Raw genomic sequence first — 21650 nt, 5'->3', positions numbered from 1 at the left:
AAAAACATGAATTTCATCATATATATCTGGATAAGTATGAATCTTTATTAATTAACTTTTGTGGCTTAAAACACTTTAAATGTAATATAAAAAGTAATCGCACAGGACCATTCTAGCAAATACTAGGTTTCCCTTGCTGTGAATGTTTTCAACTAAAACAGACAAACAATGAGTAGTGGTACATAATTGTGACTTTATTTGCCTTTATCCACACCAAATGTTGTGCATATTTTTTGTAAAGGCTTCCAGCAACCATTGACTACTCTCAAAAAGAGAAATTAATGAGTAGCTGTCAATGTACCACTTATGTCATTGGAATTTCAATAACCTATCCAAAAAAAAAAGCATCACAAACAAATATGTTTTAATGACACAATCATTAATTGTTATCTAACAGGACATGTTTTTTTCTGTATGAATTAAGCCAGACATTCTACCATTTGTCAATGTTCAGTCGAGGGAATCCTGGATTATAGTCCAAAATGGTCAAGTTCACAAAAAGAAAATGAGGACATGATTACAGCCAATGGCATTGGATTTTTTGACAAAGTTAAACTTGTGTCAGAACAATAAAACTAGCATTCCAGTCATTGTGTGTGTGGAAGGCAGCCACTGTGCAGAAAATCAACTCCTTTTGGAGGAATGTCTCCTGCGACGGCTGGTGTGACTGTATTTCCTTGTCTGCTCAGATCGCTCTCCTGAGTGCAACCGCTCATGTGCCTTCAGAAGACGTGGTAACTTGAAGACCTTTCCACACTGGTCACAGGGGTGCCCCTCCGCCGTGTGGTGGATAATTATGTGCTCCTTCAGGTGCTGATTCAGCTTGTACGTCTTCCCACACATGTCGCAGTGGTAAGGGCGTTCACCCGTGTGCAGACGTTTGTGACTGCTCAAGCTGCTGCTCTGTTTAAAGGTCTTGTCGCATATGTCACATCTGTAAGGTTTTACAGAGGTGTGCGTAAACATGTGAGCCTTAATGAGTCCGTTGCTGCCAAACACCTTCTGGCAGACAGGGCATGGGATCTTGGGCTTGGGGCCATGGTCCCTTTGGTGTTTCTTCAGGTCAAACTCATAAACAAAAGTCTTTCCACACTGGGCACACAGGAATGGGCGGTTCCCAATGTGATAGCCCATGTGCCTCTTCAGCCCACTGGGATGAAAGAAGTGCATCCCACACTGCTCACAGATGAACGGGCGCTCCGTGGTGTGCCAGCGCTCGTGGACAGAAAGCTTGTATTGGGTTGGGAATCTCTTCTGACAATGAGTGCAGGGAAAGTTATTTTCACTTGCATGAGACTGGATGTGTATTCTGCAATAGAATGCTTGGCTGAAGCCTTTTCCGCAGATGGTGCATTTGTGTGGTTTCGCACCCATGTGGATGAGCTGATGCTTCTTCAGGTCAGCCTTTTTCCGAAAGCCCTTGTCACACTCATCACACTTAAATGGCCGCGCTTCAGAGTGATTTTTCACATGAGTGGTCATGTATCCTAAGGACCTGAAGGCCCTGCCACACTCAGAGCACTTGAAAGGTTTCTCTCCTGTGTGAATGCGGAGGTGATTTTCCAGCTGAGATGGATAGATAAAACTCTTCCCACACTCTTGGCAAATGATGGTTGCCTCAGGGATGTTCCTCTTCGAGGGTGCCGTTATTCTTTGTGGCTTGGGCGGCCGTCTCCTTCGGATAACAGCCTTCTCAAAGAGATTGGCTTCTGTTTCCTGACCCCCAATTTCCACACTGCTTCCAAGACGTGTCACCTGACCGGATCTCCTTGTCTACATCATTGATTTGTGGAAGGGGTGGCAAGGAAGGGAGCGAGATAGAGTTACTTGCAATGTGGGAGACCCACTGGTGGAAACTCGCTACTTTGACTGGTGGGTTACCCGGTTGGTTCCCAATGTGTGAAGGAGAGGATTTGGTGAAGGAACTACTTACTCATCAGTGATACAAGCGGTTGGTGTGTCTCTGTTGGCAGCATACTCCTTGCTGTTCGTGCCCCTTTTGATGGTGACCCTCCTACTAGTCCGCTAACACCTTGAGGACTAGATGCGCTCTCTGACAGTGCATTGTCTTCTTCACTGTCACACACTGCATTTTTCGCCCCCACTTCCATTATCCCTGGCACCCTCTTCTCGCTCCACAGTACTATCTTCTCCAGCATGGGGCGAGTCATCTGACGTCATTCCCAAATCCTCCAAGTTACTGAAGGAGGCAGGGTTCATGACACTTAGAGCGGCTTGTAATGATTCTGATGGCTCGTCAAAATCTGGCTCCATTGAAGGCATTCCACAGGTGAGGCGGAAGGACAGCGAGGACAGCACACAGTCACCCACAGATAGAAGTGAGAGGTACTGAGAAAAAATAAAATATGAAAAAGATTTAAGTACATTACATTTAAGGATATTCTGCAAATTAAAAATACTAGGCTTTTTATATATATTCCTGTTTAAAAAATCAGAAAATAGTTCATAATGAACTGAAAGGTCCCTTATGTAGCTTTGTGCGCGACCCAACCAAATGTACATAGAAATGTGAGTTATAGATCTGTCTTTCTCATTGTAAGCAAGTCTGAAAGGTGGTATATCGGTTCTATGCGTGCTATTTCTATGCCTTCCGTCCTTAAGTTTAGCTTTTGCATCTTTTTATTTAAGGTTTTGTAAACTAAATTCATACAGCTAAAAATATGATATTTAGGATTATTGAAATTATATTTCACAGTGGTTTATATTGTACAGAAATTCTCTAAATTGCTTGTTTTGACACTAACTGAAACTCGGCGAACACTATAGAATTTTACCAACCAGGTAATGGCTGAGCGATTTCTACACATTGTACATTTAATTATATATGTCAAAAATAAAACTTGTAATGTTCATTGTTTAGCTGTTTATAAATCTACTGTACATACACAGGGAGGATAACAGATAATGATTGAAGTAGAGTCTCCAAAGCTTCCTATGGACTGTTTTCAAGCCTACCATTTTTGTTGAACTGGGTTTTATTTAACAATTTCTGGTGCTGGAGGAGAATCTTCAGGTGCTCAGGGTCAGACACAGACTGTCCACATTCCTCCAGGTCAGAGGGGGCAGCACTGATCATAGATGCTATCTGAGAAGGAGAGGAAGAACCAAAGATCAGCAAAAGGGAGGTGGCTTAGCATGTGAGGTAAAGACAATAATATGGCATGTGTTGACTTAAATTGTTATCTAATAATGACAAAATGTAGGTATGACAGTGAACTGCTAGTTATATACTTGTCATTTACCAGTTCATTACCGTGCTTCTACACCTGCATTGCTTGCTGTTTGGGGTTTTAGGCTGGGTTTCTGTACAGCACTTTGATATATCAGCTGATGTAAGAAGGGCTATATAAATACATTTTATTTTATTTGATTACCTGGGAGAGATCTGGCACAGATAGCAGTTGTTCCAGTCTGAAGACCAAGCCTCCCACAAGGGCCTGCAGTGCTGTGTCATACTTCAAGCCATACTGTGTATGGAACTCCTCCTACAGGGAAGGAAAGAGTGACAGTGTCTACGACAGAACCTACCTGAATGACGGGCCACAAAAAGCAAGTCAGACGAAATGGAGAGAGAGAAAGTATGTCAAACCTGGAAGAAGTGCTTCCTCTCATAAGGGTTTTTCAGCAGGGTTTGGACCAGCGCCACAAAGTTAGCCTGCGACTCCTCCACTTCCGCATCTTGCTGCTGTAACACAGAATGTGAATAATTTGCTACAAGTATTTATTTGTATTTTTATAACTATTAAAATGGGTAGCTTTTACACCCTTTGAATGTATGCAGGAGAGAGAAAAATGTACTTACCCCTGAGGATGCACTGATGTTCATCTTTCCCAGGAGTTGTTGGATGGCCTGAGGGTTAGGTGGACAATCCTTGCGGAACATCTCCAAGATCATCTAAATAATGGGAATCATGGCGATATTGAGTAAACGTGCATCTTCCCCGCCCACCTTACACACATCTAGTTTCTACTGGCATTGATACAAATGTGTCAATCAAAGCATGATAAACCACCCCTCCCATGACCACACAACATGTCACTCACCCTTGCTCTCAGGCCCAGGATGAGTTGAGCCCTCTGTTTGTAACTCAGCAACTTTGGAACTGCTTCAGTCACCACAGTTACAAACTCCTCGACCTTCCCATAGTGCATCACATTGCGTTGATTCACCACATGCCACACAAATGAATACATCAGCCGCAAGGGAGAAATCAAGAGTCGCAAAGAGGAGAGAGGGAGAGGGGGACCTATGGAAAGAAGAGAGAACCAAAAAAGTGTTAGGCAGGAGTTGCATAAAAAAATGTTTTTGTCTACAACATCAAGGCAAAAAATATTATGATAAGACTATACCACAGATGGGCGTTATAATCTTTGGCTTTACTATATTTAGCAGCAATAGATAGCTACATTTAGAAAGAAAGCCAACATGACATTAACATGAAATGAATGTAGTTAGCTATACTAGTAAATTACTTTACAGTTCACTTAGGGCTGCCTGTAAGTTGAATTTGAGCTACTTAAGCTAACGTTAGCCAGGGTTAATAGCATAGACAGTTTAGAAACAACCCCTGCCCTACCCGTAGCTTTGACTCGTTTGTCCATGATGGAAAAGTTGTTATCAAATGTATGTATGGATAATAAACAACAAATCTAACAGCATACAGCTATATACATGTATTACTTCGCCACCATGGCCTTTTTTGCCCTTACCTCCCTTATCTCACCTCATTTGCTCACATTGTATATAGACTTATTTTTCTACTGTATTATTGACTGTATGTTTGTTTTTACTCCATGTGTAACTCTGTGTTGTTGTATGTGTCAAACTGCTTTGCTTTATCTTGGCCAGGTCGCAATTGTAAATGAAAACTTGTTCTCAACTTGCCTACCTGGTTAAATAAAGGTGAAATAAATAAATAAATATCAACATGCAATAAAATTAATAAATGTGGAAATGGCAACAACAACGGTACATCCAGAAAGTAATTAGTGTGTCGTCAGCAACACTGAAAGAGTACTTCCGGGTCACGGTTTCGGGAAAATGTCAAAATAAAAGTACCATACGTAATAGTATAAAAGGAATTAACCTGTATGTATTCATGATGTATGAACAATTATTGTCTGGACATTAACAATGATACATATTTGTTTATATTTACATTTTAGTCATTTAGTAGATGCCCTTATCCAGAGCATTCATCTTAAAATAGCTAGGTGGGACCACATATCACAGTCATAGTAAGTACATTTTTCCTCAATAAAGTAGCTATCAGCAAAGTCAGTGTCAGGAGCAAGTGTTAGTTCGCAAAAGGCTTTTAAGGGGGGGGGGGGGGGGGGGGGGGGGGAGATTATTTAAGTGAGGGGGGGATTTAAAATACTAATAGTAGAGGTGGAGTTTCAGATGTTTTTAGGAAGATGAGCAAGCTACTGTCCCAGCTTCAGGGGGAAGCCTGTTCTACCATTGGGGTGCCAGGACAGAGAAGAGCTTGGACAAATCTGAGCGGGAGCTGCTCTCCCGTAGGGGTAGATGGGCCAAGAGACCAGAAGTGGCAGAATGGAGTGCTCAGGTTGGGGTGTAGGGTTTGAGCATAGCCTGAAGGTAGGGAGGGGCAGACGCGTGTCGCCACCTGGGTGTCAGAAGGGGTGGAGGAGAAAAGTAGTTGAGTGTCATCCGCATAGCAATGATATGAGAGACCATGTAAGGATATGACAGAGCCGAGTGACTTGGTGTATAGATAGAAGACGGCCCAGAACCAAGCCCTGGTGGACATCAGTAGTGAGAGTATGTGGTGCAGACAAAGATCATCTGCCTGTCACCTGGTAGGAGCGGCCTGCCAGGCAGGATGCAATCTAAGAGTGTACAGAGCCTGAGATGCCCAGCTCTCAGAGGTTGGAGAGGAGGATCTCATGGTTCACGGTTTCGAAGGAAGAAGATAGATCTAGGACAGGTATTCCCAAACTGGGGTATGCCCAGGGGTACGCGCAATGCCGTCAGGGGTACGCCAAATAAAAATGTGATTCACATTTAAAAACAGTCCATTTATATTTTCCAACGGGGCTATACATTTGTGTGAGGTTTTTTTCTCTCCTGAGTAGCCTCGTTTCACTGCCCCAAATAAAATTAAACCATCTAGTGTTCAGCGAAATAACAACACAATGTCAAATACAGGTAGCCTAGTCAAATAATTAACATCCAATCACATTAACCATTACTCTCTTGCAGGAATTCCACTAACAGTCCGTATGTAGCCAAACGTAGCTGCTGCTCATGTTGGTATCTGTACTGATGGCACAAAAGCCATGACAGGGAGACATAGTGGAGTGGTAACGCGCGTGCAAGCAGTTGCTCCCAACGCCACTTGGTTACACTGCAGCATCCACCGAGAGGCTCTTGCTGCCAAGGGAATGCCTGACAGCTTGAAAGACGTTTTGGACACTACAGTGAAAATGGTTAACTTTGTTAAAGCAAGGCCCCTGAACTCGCGTTTATTTTCTGCACTATGCAATGATATGGGCAGCGACCATGTAACGCTTTTACAACATGCAAAAGTGCACTGGTTATCAAGGGGCAAAGTATTGACACGTTTTTTGAGAGACGAGCTGAAAGTTTTCTTTACTGACCATCATTTTCACTTGTCTGACTGCTTGCATGATGACGAGTTTCTCACACGACTGGCCTATCTGGGTGATGTTTTTTCTTGCCTAAATGATCTGAATCTAGGATTACAGGGACTCTCCGCAATAATATTCAATGTGCGGGACAAAATTGAGGCTACGATTAAGAAGTTGGAGCTCTTCTCTGTCTGCATTAACAAGGACATTTTCCTAACACAGGGTCTTTCCATCATTGTATGATGTTTTGTGTGCAAATGAACTCAAGCTTACGGACAATGTCAAATGTGATATAGCGAAGCACCTGAGTGAGTTGGGTGCGTAATTACGCAGGTACATTCACGAAACTGATGACACAAACAACTGGATTCGTTATCCCTTTCATGCCCTGCCTCCAGTCCACTTACTGATATCTGAACAAGAGAGCCTCATCGAAATTGCAACAAGCGGTTCTGTGAAAATTGAATTTAATCAGAAGCCACTGCCAGATTTCTGAGCATCCTACCTTGGCAAATCGCACTGTTAAGACACTGATGCCCTTTGCAACCATGTACCTATGTGAGAGTGGATTCTCGGCCCTCACTAGCATGAAAGCTAAATACAGGCACGGACTGTGTGTGGAAAATGATTTAAGACTGAGACTTTCCAATACAACCCAACATTGCAGAGTTATGCGCATCCTTTCTCATTAACCTGTGGTGAGTTATTCACAATTTTCGATGAACAAATAAGGTTTTATATGTAAGATGGTTAAATAAAGAGCAAAATTATTGATTATTATTATATTATTATTTGTGCCCTGATCTTATAAGAGCTTTTTGTCACTTCCCACAAACCGGGTTGTGACAAAAACTCACACTCATTCTTATGTTTAATAAATGTATCGTATAGTGTGTATGTGGCAGGTTTACAATGATGGCAAAAAACGTGAGAGTGCACTGACCCAGGCACTAGAGTGGGTACGCTTCTGGAGGTTGAATGTTTGAAGGGGTACGGGACTATAAAAAGTTTGGGAACCAATGATCTAGGAGGATGAGAACAGAGGAGAGAGATTCAGCTTTGGCAGTGCGGAGAGCCTCCTAGAATTGGAGGAAAGGGAGACAGAAAAGGAAACAAAGTATAGACCTGGAAGGGGGTTGCAGTGAGATTAGTGGGTGAACAGCCTCTCGTAAAGATGAAGTCAAGTGTATTGCCTGCCTTGTGAGTGGGAGAGGATTGGGAAAGGATGAGTTCAAAAGACAAATAATGTACAGGAAACACTCCAGTCTGGTTTTAGACTCCATCATTGTACTGAAACTGCACTTGTGAAGGTGTAAATTACTTTTGAATGGCGTCAGACCAAGGCTCTGCATCTGTCCTTGTGCTCCTAGACCTTGGTACCGCTTTTGACACCATCGATCACCACATTCTTTTGGAGAGATTGGAAACCCTAATTGGTCTACATGGACAAGTTCTAGCCTGGTTTAGATCATATCTGTCGGAAAGATATCAGTTTTTCTCTGTAGATGGTTTTTCTCTGACAAATCAATTGTACGTTTCTGTGTTCTTCAAGGTTCCGTTTTAGGACCACTATTGTGTTCACTATATATTTTACCTCTTGGTGATGTCATTCTGAAACACAATGTCAACTTTCACTGCTATGCGGACCACACACAGCTGTACATTTCAATGAAACATGGTGAAGCCCCAAAATTGCCTACCCTGGAAGCCTGTGTTTCAGACTTAAGGAAGTGGTTGGCGGCAAATGTTTTACTTTTAAACTTGGATAAAATAGAGATGCTAGCTATAGGTCCCAAGAAACAAAGATATACGCTGTTTGATCTGACAATTAATCTTGATGATTGTACAATCATCTCAAATAAAACTGTGAAGGACCTCTGCGTTACTCTGGACCCTGAGCTCTCTTTAGACAAACATATCAAGAATATTTCAAGGGCAGCTTTTTTCCATCTTTGTAACATTAAAAAAATCTGAAACGTTTTGCCCAAAAATTATGCAGAGAAGCTAATCCATGCTTTTGTCACTTCTAGATTAGACTGATACAAGGCTCTACTCTCCGGCTACCCAGATAAAGCACTCATATAAACTTTATTTAGTGCTAAATACGGCTGCTAGAATCTTGACCAGAACCCACATTTTTTGTCATATTGCTCCAGTGCTAGCCTCTTTCACTGGCTTCTGTTAAGGCTAGGGCTGATTTCAAGGTTTTACTGCTAACCTACAAAGCGTTACATGGCCTTAATAATGTCTGGAATGGAGTGAATGGAATGACATCAAACACATGGAAGCCATGTGTTTGATGTATTGGCACCATTCCACCAATTCCGCTTCAGCCATTACCACGAGCCCGTCCTCCCCTCCTCCCCAATAAGCTGCCACAAAACTCCTGTGGTTGGTCCATATAAACAGGATGCAACCGTAACAGACGGTCCATGACGCGGTGTATGTGAACGTGAGAAGATTACCTTGAAAACAAAAATCTTGGACACAGTCCCCAGTTCTTATTATACCTCAGTGATCCAGTTAGTGTTGCTGCCATGAATCAGAAAGTAATCTTAACATCCAACTGGAGGTTTTTGGGCGGCATAGAAGCTGGCAGCATTACCGCCACCTAGCGTGCTGGAATTTAATGTGTAGACTACGAAAAACGATGTAAAACCTATAGCGCAGGATAGGCCTACTCTTGAATACACAAATACTTTTTAGGCCTACACAAATGTCTGGATGGTTTATACACTTTGCACACTTGCTCTGTCAGTGTTAATTTTCTGCGTTCTGTCTGAACCAACCTTACCTAATGTAGTATCGGTGATCTATATCAGTCTATATTAGTTACTATGCTGTTACTAAGCACAAATGTATTACGTCAGTGTTATGTTACGACACCTAATACAGTGGGGGAAAAAAGTATTTGATCCCCTGCTGATTTTGTACGTTTGCCCACTTACAAAGAAATGATCAGTCTATAATTTTAATAGTAGGTTTATTTGAACAGTGAGAGACAGAATAACAACAAAAAGGAGGTTCTCACCCAAGATTTGAGGGTACATGGCCCTGTCCATCGTCCCTTTGATGCGGTGAAGTTGTCCTGTCCCCTTAGCAGAAAAACTCCCCCAAAGCATAATGTTTCCACCTCCATGTTTGACGGTGGAGATGGTGTTCTTGGGGTCATAGGCAGCATTCCTCCTCCTCCTCTAAAAACGGCGAGTTGAGTTGATGTCAAAGAGCTCCATTTTGGTCTCATCTGACCACAACACTTTCACCAGTTGTCCTCTAAGTCATTCAGATGTTCATTGGCAAACTTCAGACGGGCATGTATATGTATTCTTGAGCAGGGGGATCTTGCGGGCACTGCAGGATTTCAGTCCTTCATTAGGAGCACTCCCTTTAAGAGTGTGCTCCTAATCTCAGCTCGTTACCTGTATAAAAGACACCTGGGAGCCAGAAATCTTTCTGATTGAGAGGGGGTCAAATACTTATTTCCCTCATTAAAATGCAAATCAATTTATAACATTTTTGACATGCGTTTATCTGGATATTTTTGTTGTTATTCTGTCTCTCACTGTTCAAATAAACCTACCATTGAAATTATAGACTGATCCTTTCTTTGTCAGTGGGCAAACGTACAAAATCAGCAGGGGATCAAATACTTTTTTCTCCCACTGTAGATAGTGCACATGCGCACTATTGGGCAGGGGGCTGTAGGACATGAAATTGTCTCGCTAAACTACACTAACTGTACTCCCGTCTCCTGCATGGTAATTTTCTCCACGACACAAATATTACAGTGGCGATGAGGTGATTAAGTTTCTTAAACGGACATTGCTTGAAGGGAAAAATTTTGCGTGAGTAATGAAACTCATTATCCTGATGTAAATCGTCAGTAATTTTTTTCCGCCAGTAGAAGACTGTTTATTCTAAGCACTGCCAGTAGGTACAGTGTTCGGGAGCTGCCAAGTAGCAACCCTATTGGAGTCGAGAATAGCGACACTGCCCTCTGGTGGTTAAATTAAGAACTGTCGTTGAACCCATCGAAAATAGGCATCCGTTGAGAAATATTGTAAAAAAGAAAATGAAGAAAAAGAAGAAACGTAACACAGTGTATACATTTTTACAAATGAGTGCAGAGAATGAAGAAATTGCAGAAACTCTGAAATGGAGAAAGTGAAGAATTAGATGAAAAATTAATACAAGGAATGAGGAAACTGAAAAATTAACTGTGAAAATGGCAACCACTGGTCGAGTACCAGAGTTTGAGGCTACAAAAGAGGATTTTGATTCCTATTTAGAGAGTTTTGAGTGTTGGCTGGCTGCAAATGAAATCAAAGATGAAAAGAAAACGGATGTATTTCTCAGTGTTTTGGGTCCAACTGAGTATGGATTGCTGAAAGGTTTCATTCAACCAAAAAAAGCAGTGGAGTTGACCTATGCAGAACTGACTGAAACTCTTTCAAGGCATTTCAAGCCCAAACCAAATCTCATTGCGGAACGTTTCAGATTCTACCAACGTCACCAGAGTCAAGGGGAAACCGTGACTACGTCCTTGCTTTGAAAAGACTGGCAGGTACATGTGAGTTTGCACAATTTCTTGATGATGCTCTCCGAGACAAGTTTCTATGTGGTCTCACAAGTGAAGCATATCACAGAAGGCTTCTGTCAGAGAAGGACCTGACTTTCAAGAAAGCTTGTGATATCGCACTTGGACTCGAGCTTGCCCACAGGGATACAAATGAGCTATCAGGACATGCAGAAGGTCAGAAAGGATTTCACAAGGTCAGTGACACATGTGAAGGAAAAGGCTCACAAAAGTCACACTTTTCTCAGTCCCGTCCTCAAGGCTACACAAGAACACAGCAGCCTATATCACAAAGGTCTAAGCCAAGTTGCTACAGATGTGGGAGAGATAATCATCAGCACAGTGAATGTCGATTCCAAAATGAAAAGTTCCACAATTGTGGAAAGGTTGGACATTTACAGACAGTATGTAAAGCTCCAAAATGCACAGCAAGAGCGCACAAGGTGTCAGACGCAGCACAAGAAGAGGAAGGCACAGCTGGATCAGTATTGGAACTGTTCACAGTGTACACAGCTCAACAACAAAAATATGGAATCTATCTCAGCACGGATTTAGCTGGAAATCTGGAGCGTCTGTATCTCTTGTTCCTGAGAGAATCTACAAAGAAAAACTGAATGAGTGCCCTCTTCAGCCAACGTCCATCCGCCTTTCATCATACACTGGTGACACTATTCCTGTGTTAGGGCAGATCCAGGTACCAGTCTGGTATGAGGGGAAGGAGTGGACGCTACTGCTTATCATTGTTGCTAGGCAGAAACTGGTTACAGAACATCAAGCTGAACTGGGGAGAAATCATCAGTCTGAGAAATGACAAACCAGTGAGTCTGGATACACTCACTAACATGCTGGAGAAGCACAAAGATATTTTTAAAGATGGCTACCTACGGCGAGATAGAAAACTTCACTAGTAAAAGTCAAAGTGCAAGAAGGAACCAAGCCTATCTTTCACAAACCACGTCCAGTTCCCGATGCTCTTAAGGAAGCAGTAGAGATGGAACTGGACTGCCTACAGAATAATAACATCATCACAAAAGTGGAAAGGAGCGACTGGGCCGCTCCGATAGTTGTGGTCCCAAAGAAAGACAAGACCGTCAGAATGTGAGGAGACTACAAGGTCACAGTAAATCACTGCATACTACCAGAGGAATATCCACTACCAAACTCTGAAGATCTGTTTGCCACTCTAGCTGGTGGGAAGATTTTCTGTAAGCTGGACCTATCATTCGCTTATCAGCAACTGAAGCTGGATCCGGAGTCAGAACACTATCTGATCATCAATACACACAAGGGGCTATTCAGATTTGATCACTTGGCCTAGGGAATCTCGACAGCTCCAGCGAGATTCCCTAGGCCAATGGATCAGACCTTGGATGGTATAGACAATGTTGTGTGTTTCATGGACGACATCCTCGTGCCAGCACAAACCATTGAAGAGCACCTTGTAGTGCTGGACAAAGTGATGTCAAGACTGGAGAAATACAGAGTGAGAATGAAACACAGCAAGTGTGAGTTTCTCCAGGGCTCAGTGGAGTTTCTCCAGGACTCAGTGGAGTATCTCGGATACAAGATTGATGCACAAGGCCTGCACCCAACCAACAGCAAGGTGGAAGCAATCGAAACGCACCAGCACCCACAAATGTCTCAGAGCTGAGGTGATTTTTGGGGCTCATGAACTTTTACGGAAAGTTTGTGGCAAACTTGTCCACATTGTTGCATCCGCTTCACCAACTGCTGGAGGCTGATACAAAGTGGAATTGGCCTCCACAATGCGAATAAGCATTCAAGACTTGCTAACAGCGTCTGCTAAAGTGCAAGTGGCTTGCCCACTACGACACAGAGATGAAGCTGAGACTTGCATGTGATGCATCTCCATAAGGAGTAGGAGCCGTCATCTCACATGTTCTACCGTTAGGTGAAGAGACACCCTATTGCATATGCATCACGGACTCTGTCACCAAGTGAGAAAGATTATGCTCAAATTGAGAAGGAAGCCCTGAGCACAATATTCGGAGTGAAGAAGTTTCACAAATACCTCTACTGAAGGAAGTTCCAACTGCTGACAGATCACCAGCCTCTGTTGGCCATCCTGGGACCAAAATCAGCCATACCAACCCTGGCTGCACTTTGAATGCAACGTTGGGCTCTGATACTGCTAGCCTATGACTACGAGATTGAGTACAGACGATCCAGTGATCACTCAAATGTCGAAGCACTATCAAGACTACCATGCAAAAGTGACTCAGACAGTGAAGATGATAGAGCTGTCTTCCAGATCTCTCTCATCGACGAACTGCCCATATCTGCTTCAGACATAGCAGAGGAAACGAGGAAAGACCCAGTGCTTTCAAAGGTCTTGGACTTAACATTGGCAGGCTGGCCAACCTTCATTAACAGCAATAACCTTTGTCCATTCATCGACAAGAAAGATCTGTTGTGTACTGATCAAGGATGTGCTCTGTGGGGATCAAGGGTGGTGGTACCTCACAAATTGAAGAGGAGACTGCTATCTGTCCTGCATGAGGGACATCCAGGGATCACTCGAATGAAAGCACTCACCTGCAGTTATCTGTGGTGGCCTGGACTGGATCAGGACATTCAGCAGCATGTAATCCACTGCTCATCCTGTGAAGCTGTTCGCAAACAAGCCTGCTACTGCACCTCTTCATCCATGGTCCTGGGCTGCTACACCATGGGAATGCATCCATGTGGATTACACCGAGAATGACAAGCAACATTTCCTTGTTGTCGATGTCCATTCCAAATGGATGGAAGTGTTCCCTACTCAGCTGAACACAGCTGAGAAGACCATCAATCTTCTCAGACATCTGTTTGCATCCTTTGGACTAGTCAAGGAGCTCGTCTCGGACAATGGCCCTGCTTCCATGTCCATTTCAAAATGTTTCTCAAGAACAATGGAGTAAGGGGCATCCTGTCACCCCTTTACCCTCTGGCATCAAACAGAGCAGCGGAGAGAGCTGTGCAAACCTTTAATTCTTGGTGACAGGGGGCAGCATTCGGAAATTCAGATGAATAACGTGCCCAAATTAAACAGCCTGCTACTCGGGCCCAGATGGTAGGATATTGTCACGTCCTGACCAGTTTAGGTATTATTTGTATTGTAGTTTGGTCAGGATGTGGCAGAGGGTATTTGTTTTGGTTGGTTCGGGGTGGCTGGTTGTGTTTAGGGTGTGTGATTTGTTAGTTCTGGGTGTTGGGTATGTTCTAGGTTGTATTTTCTACATTCTGTCTAGTTTAGTTTTTCTATGTTTAGGTTTGGGTGTGGACTCTCAATTGGAGGCAGGTGTTTCTATTTTCCTCTGATTGAGAGTCCTATATATAGGTATGTGTTTGGGGTTGTTAATTGTGGGTAGTTGTATTTCGCACTGCTGTTATTATTGTAGCCTGTGAAACTGTCGGTCTGTCATTCTTTGTTTTCTTGTTTTCCGTGTTCACGTTTATTTAATAAATTATAATGATGAGCACGCAACCCGCTGCGTCTTGGTCCTCTCTCTCCTACGACAGCCATTACAGATATGCATATTATTAGTAGATTTGGATAGAAAACACTCTGAAGTTTCTAAAACTGTTTGATTGATGTCTGTGAGTATAACAGAACTCATATGGCAGGCAAAAACCTGAGAAAAAATCCAACCAGGAAGTGGTTTGTAGTTTTTCAAGTGATTCCCTATCCAGTATACAGTGTCTGTGGGGTCATTTTGCACTTCCTAAGGCTTCCACTAGATGTCAACAGTCTTTAGAACGTTGTTTCATGCTTCTACTGTGACTAGGGAGAGAATAAGAGGCCCTGGAGTCAGATGACTGAGAAAATGACATGAGTTCAGTGGTGCGCACTCCCGTGAGAGTTAGCTGTGTTCCTTTTCTTTTTTGAAGACAAAGGAATCGTCCGATTGGAATATTACTGAAGATTTATGATAAAAACATCCTAAATATTGATGCTATACATCGTTTGACATGTTTCTACGAACGTAAATATAACTTTTTTTGACTTTTCGTCGTGACATTTTGCGCACGCTTCCTGTATTTGGAGTAGTGGACTAAACAAGCCAACAAAAAGGAGGTATTTGGACATAAATGATGGACTTTATCGAACAAAACAAACATTTATTGTGGAACTGGGATTCCTGGGAGTGCATTCTGATGAAGATCATCAAAGGTAAGTGAATATTTATAATGCTATTTCTGATTTTAGTTGACTCCAAAATGGTGCGTATCTGTATTGCTTGTTGTTGTTGTCTGAGCGCTGTACTCAGATTATTGCAAAGTGTGCTTTCGCTGTAAAGTTTTTTGAAATCTGACGCAGCGGTTGCATTAAGGAGAAGTGTATCTATAATTCTTTCAATAACCGTTGTAAAGTCTATCAACGTTTATGATGAGTATTTTTGTAAATTGATGTGCTTATTCACCGGAAGTTTTGAGTGGCAATACATTTTCTGAACATCACGCGCCAATGTAAAATGGGGTTTTTGGATATAAATATGAACTTTATCTAACAAAACATACATGTATTGTCTAACATTGAGTCCTGGGAGTGTCATCTGATGAAGATCGTCAAAGGTTAGTGATTAATTTTAGCTGCATTTCTGGTTTTTGTGATGCCTCTCATTGCTTGGAAAATGGCTGTGTGGTTTTTCTTGTGAAGTTGATGTCCTAACATAATCCAATGTTTTGCTTTCGCCGTAAAGCCTTTTTGAAATGTGGTTGAATAAACGAGAAGATTATCTTTAAAAGGGTGTATAATAGTTGTATGTTTGAGAAAATAGAATTATGAGATTTTTGCTGTTTTGTGTTTTGCGCCCTGCTATTACATTGGCTGTTGGCAAGGGGTTCCACTAGCGGAACTCCTGTCCATAACAGGTAATTTTTTTTAAATGTAAATATATATATGTATATCTATATGCATACATACATACATACATAAACATTCATATATACTGCTCAAAAAAAAAGGGAACACTTAAACAACACATCCTAGATCTGAATGAAAGAAATAATCTTATTAAATACTTTTTTCTTTACATAGTTGAATGTGCTGACAACAAAATCACACAAAAATAATCAATGGAAATCCAATTTATCAACCCATGGAGGTCTGGATTTGGAGTCACACTCAAAATTAAAGTGGAAAACCACACTACAGGCTGATCCAACATTGATGTAATGTCCTTAAAACAAGTCAAAATGAGGCTCAGTAGTGTGTGTGGCATCCACGTGCCTGTATGACCTCCCTACAATGCCTGGGCATGCTCCTGATGAGGTGGCAGATGGTCTCCTGAGGGATCTCCTCCCAGACCTGGACTAAAGCATCCACCAACTCCTGGACAGTCTGTGGTGCAACGTGGCATTGGTGGATGGAGCGAGACATGATGTCCCAGATGTGCTCAATTGGATTCAGGTCTGGGGAATGGGCGGGCCAGTCCATAGCATCAATGCCTTCCTCTTGCAGGAACTGCTGACACACTCCAGCCACATGAGGTCTAGCATTGTCTTGCATTAGGAGGAACCCAGGGCCAACCGCACCAGCATATGGTCTCACAAGGGGTCTGAGGATCTCATCTCGGTACCTAATGGCAGTCAGGCTAGCTCTGGCGAGCACATGGAGGGCTGTGCGGCCCCCCAAAGAAATACCACCCCACACCATGACTGACCCACCGCCAAACCGGTCATGCTGGAGGATGTTGCAGTTAGCAGAACATTCTCCACAGCGTCTCCAGACTCTGTTACGTCTGTCACGTGCTCAGTGTGAACCTGCTTTCATCTGTGAAGAGCACAGGGCGCCAGTGGTGAATTTGCCAATCTTGGTGTTCTCTGGCAAATGCCAAACGTCCTGCACGGTGTTGGGCTGTAAGCACAACCCCCACCTGTGGACGTCGGGCCCTCATACCACCCTCATGGAGTCTGTTTCTGACCGTTTGAGCAGACACATGCACATTTGTGGCCTGCTGGAGGTCATTTTGCAGGGCTCTGGCAGTGCTTCTCCTGCTCCTCCTTGCACAAAGGCGGAGGTAGCGGTCCTGCTGCTGGGTTGTTGCCCTCCTACGGCCTCCTCCACGTCTCCTGATGTACTGGCCTGTCTCCTGGTAGCGCCTCCATGCTCTGGACACTACGCTGACAGACACAGCAAACCTTCTTGCCACAGCTCGCATTGATGTGCCATCCTGGATGAGCTGCACTACCTGAGCCACTTGTGTGGGTTGTAGACTCCGTCTCATGCTACCACTAGAGTGAAAGCACCGCCAGCATTCAAAAGTGACCAAAACATCAGCCAGGAAGCATAGGAACTGAGAAGTGGTCTGTGGTCCCCACCTGCACAACCACTCCTTTATTGGGGGTGTCTTGCTAATTGCCTATAATTTCCACCTGTTGTCTATTCCATTTGCACAACAGCATGTGAAATGTATTGTCAATCAGTGTTGCTTCCTAAGTGGACAGTTTGATTTCAAAGAAGTGTGATTGACTTGGAGTTACATTGTGTTGTTTAAGTGTTCCCTTTATTTTTTTGAGCAGTGTATATATATATATATATATATATATATATATATATATATATATATGCAGTTGAAGTCGAAAGTTTACATTCACCTTAGCCAAATACATTTAAACTCAGTTTTTCACAATTCCTGACATTTAATCCTAGTAAAAACCCTATCTTAGGCCAATTAGGATCACCACTTTATTTTAAGAATGTGAGAAGTCAGAAAATAGTAGAGAACGATTTATTTCAACTTTTATTTATTTTATCACATTCCCAGTGGGTCAGAAGTTTACATACACTCAATTAGTATTTGGTAGCATTGCCTTTAAATTGTTTAACTTGGGTCAAACGTTTCGGGTAGCCTTCCACAAGCTTCCCACAATAAATTGGGTGAATTTTGTCCCATTCCTCCTGACAGAGCTGGTGTAACTAAGTTAGATTTGTAGGCCTCCTTGCTCGCACATGCCTTTTCAGTTGGGATTGAGGTCAGGGCTTTGTGATGGCCACTCCAATACCTTGACTTTGTTGTCCTTAAGCCATTATGCCACAACTTTGGAAGTATGCTTGGGGTCATTGTCCATTTGGAAGACCCATTTGCGACCAAGCTTTAACTTCCTGACTGATGTCTTGAGATGTTGCTTCAATATATCCACATGTCCCTTCCTCATGATGCCATCTCTTTTGTGAAGTGCACCAGTCCCTCCTGCAGAAAGCACCCCCACAACATGATGCTGCCACCCCCGTGCTTCACAGTTGGGATGGTGTTCTTCAGCTTGCAAGCCTCCCCCTTTTTCCTCCAAACGTAACAATGGTCATTATGGACAAACAGTTCTATTTTTGTTTAATGAGACCAGAGGACATTTCTCCAAAAAGTACGATCTTTGTCCCCATGTGCAGTTGCAAACCGTAGTCTGGCTTTTTTTATGGCGGTTTTGGAGCAGTGGTTTCTTCCTTGCTGAGCGGCCTTTCAGGTTATGTCGATATAGGACTTGTTTTACTGTGGATATAGATACTTTTGTACCCGTTTCCTCCAGCATCTTCACAAGGTCCTTTGCTGTTGTTCTGGAATTGATTTGGACTTTTCGCACCAAAGTACGTTCATCTCTAGGAGACAGAATGCGTCTCCTTCCAGAGCGGTATGACGGCTGCTTGGTCCCATGGTGTTTATACTTGCGTACTATTGTTTGTACAGTTGAACGTGGTACCTTCAGACGTTTGGAAATTGCTCCCAAGGATGAACCAGACTTCTGGAGGTCTACAGTTTTTTTCTGAGGTCTTGGCTGATTTCTTTAGATTTTCCTATGATGTCAAGCGAAGAGGCACTGAGTTTGAAGGTAGGCCTTGAAATACATCCACAGGTACACCTTCAATTGACTCAAATTATGTCAATTAGCCTATCAGAGGCTTCTAAAGCCAATACATAGTTTTCTGTTTAAAGGCACAGTCAACTTAGTGTATGTTAACTTCTGACCCACTGGAATTGTGATACAGTGAATATAAGTGAAATAATCTGTAAACAATTGTTGGAAAAATTACTTGTGTCATGCACAAAGTAGATGTCCTAACCGACATGCCAAAACTATAGTTCGTTAACAAGAAATTTGTGGAGTGATTGAAAAACAAGTTTTAATATCTCCAACCTAAGTGTATGTAAACATCCGACTTCAACTGTATATATACATACATACATACACATATACACTTTTTTATGTACCTTTATTATTCCCCGCAAACCCTACCACTGCTCCCCCAATTGGAGTAAACTAATAAACAATAACACTTAGGCTTCTACCTTCAGTTTATACATACTATACACATTTTACAGACTATTTTACAATAGTTATATTTTGTTTGTTTTTGTCCTGGCCTTCCTCTATTTCTGATGTCCATCCAGTTTGATTTCTATTTGTATCTGTGCTGTTTCACAACAGTTCTGAACCTATATACATTTTACAGACCCCGTATGTTTTACATTTGTTATCTTGTTCAGCTCCATTGAACCCCTCCCATCTATCGCTTAACACCAGCCATTCTGGATTTCCATTTGCCATATATTTCTCAACTGTGCTGTGACGCTTCACAAAAGTACTGAACCTTTCTATTCTCATAGTTTCTACAGATTGTAAATTAAAGATAAACATTTTTGCTAAAATAATTATTATATTATTGATTGATTGAATATGACTTTTCAAATCACCAGTATTGCTATCTGCAGCGTTAATTCTAGGTAAATGTTGCAGTTCTTCAGCCATTCCTGGACCTGTGACCAAAAACGAGCTACATATGGACAGTACCGAAATAAATGATCTAATGACTCTGCCTCCTCACAGCAAAATCTTCAGAGCTGGGAAGATTGTTCTTACTAAACGAGATGTTCTTACTAAACAACACTAACTGTACTCCCGTCTCTTGCCTGGTAATCTTCTCCACAATACAAATATTACACCTAAATGGGCATAAATACACACACACACTGGCATATTAACTGATATTATATTCAAATTGGGCCTTGACCTCACCTGTATTTGCCATGATAATCCTTGTCATGATAAATGTTAATATTGTATTTCAACACAACATTTGTGAAAGTCCCCAGTAGGCAGATTTAGATCACTTCCTCTACAGCTGAGGGAGGTTTTTGTACGGCTCTGTATAACTGTGTGAACGGAGTAGCTTCATGCTGCTGACAGTAATAATCTCCTGCATCTTCAGCTTGAACTCCACTGATGGTCAGAGTGAAATCAATATCATATCCACTGCCTTGATATCGACCAGATGTGAAACCTGAGTTAAAGTTGATGATGAATTTAGGAGCTTCTCCAAGTTTTTGATGGTACCAGGCTAAGTCATCGTCAATGGCACTACTGGCTTTACAGCTGATTGTGGCAGACTCTCCAGACTGGACCATGACAACTGCAGGAGTCTGGGTCAATAGAATGTCCCCTGCACAGCCTGGAAGAGATAAACAAATATTAATTTGCAGTCTTTGATTTAAATTAAACCTGTTTCAGTTCAAATACGAATATTAGAATAAAGACTTTCTGTTCAAATTAGGACAATAATATTAAAATCGAATGCTTTAAGGTCAGTTACTGAAGTAATTCCAAACTTACCATTTGTGTAAAATGCAAGGACCAAGATAGTTACGGAGATAAAAGTCATTTTTGTCTTATGTTGTGTTGCTTCTATAAAGCACACGTTTAACTCACAGGACTATATACACTTTAAGAACACTGAAGCATGTGCTACCAATGCAAATTGTCTTCATATGCAAATGGAGCAACAGTCTGATGACACAGGACACCTGTGATATGAACGCTGTTGACAACTCATCAGTGAGATGACCAGAATTGTAGTGTGGTTTATTTATTCATAAAAAAAGCAGTATCAATACTGTCCCATATTGTAAGACAGACACTAATATAAAAACATTGCCTAGATATATTTTTGTTCACTTTAGAGTTACAGTATCTTCCTTCCCTTGTAAATACATCTGGCACCTTGTTTTTCTTGTTCTCCATGCGTTTCGTACCACCTCCCCTATTGGTTCCTAACGTCCTACACAGACACAAACAAAATGTACTTTGTTAAGTCACCTTGTGTGTGCCTGATCAAAACCTTACAACGAGTAACAAGTGAGTGATTTGTCACATGAGTTGTACGTTCATCCTCCTCCATGTTGTCTGACTCATATATGCTACCAACCACGCTGTGCACTCTCACCGAGCAACTTTTGTTGTCACAAAATCTCACAGACTCTCTCTCTCGCTTACACACACACACACACACACACACACACACACACACACACACACACACACACACACACACACACCACACACACACACACACACACACACACACACACCACACACACACACACACACACACACACACACACTATGTGACTGAGTGACAGTAGACTGGTCACACAATGCTGTCCTTGTG

At 42.3% G+C, this 21650-nt stretch overlaps 2 protein-coding genes across 3 annotated transcripts; both read right to left on the bottom strand.

The window, feature by feature from the left end:
- Positions 1–23: 23 nt before the first annotated feature.
- On the bottom strand, positions 24–1767 carry LOC106609428 (uncharacterized). The gene has a single exon (XM_014208244.3). The coding sequence runs from the start codon at positions 1480–1482 to the stop codon at positions 625–627; it is 858 nt and encodes a 285-aa protein (XP_014063719.3). The 5' UTR covers positions 1483–1767; the 3' UTR covers positions 24–624.
- On the bottom strand, positions 174–20932 carry LOC106609424 (TERF1-interacting nuclear factor 2). 2 transcript variants are annotated; one of them, XM_082977749.1, is made up of 9 exons: positions 20816–20932; positions 20222–20654; positions 9665–10067; positions 4066–4268; positions 3824–3916; positions 3611–3706; positions 3396–3506; positions 2977–3106; positions 174–2349 (listed from the first exon to the last, which is right to left on the bottom strand). In XM_082977749.1, exons 3-9 carry the CDS (start codon positions 9753–9755, stop codon positions 2324–2326), a joined length of 750 nt encoding a protein of 249 aa, XP_082833875.1. In that variant the 5' UTR covers positions 9756–10067; positions 20222–20654; positions 20816–20932; the 3' UTR covers positions 174–2323. The 2 variants fall into 2 exon arrangements, with proteins under 2 accessions (XP_082833875.1, XP_082833876.1); XM_082977750.1 differs by lacking the exon at positions 9665–10067.
- Between the last annotated feature and the right edge of the window lie 718 nt (positions 20933–21650).

The sequence above is a fragment of the Salmo salar genome, chromosome 07 (assembly GCF_965601325.2).
Source record: "Salmo salar chromosome 07, fSalSal1, whole genome shotgun sequence".
Classification (NCBI taxonomy): domain Eukaryota; kingdom Metazoa; phylum Chordata; class Actinopteri; order Salmoniformes; family Salmonidae; genus Salmo; species Salmo salar.
This window is presented reverse-complemented; position numbering and strand designations above follow the sequence as displayed.

Coding starts and splice junctions, on each gene's coding strand:
- LOC106609428 (XM_014208244.3), bottom strand. CDS start 1,482: ATGACCACTCATGTGAAAAATCACTCTGAAGCGCGGCCATTTAAGTGT.
- LOC106609424 (XM_082977749.1), bottom strand. CDS start 9,755: ATGCTTTGGGGGAGTTTTTCTGCTAAGGGGACAGGACAACTTCACCGC. Junction 3,917..4,065: donor TCCTGGGCCTGAGAGCAAGG/GTGAGTGACATG, acceptor CCCATTATTTAG/ATGATCTTGGAGATGTTCCG. Junction 3,707..3,823: donor ACATCAGTGCATCCTCAGGG/GTAAGTACATTT, acceptor TCTGTGTTACAG/CAGCAAGATGCGGAAGTGGA.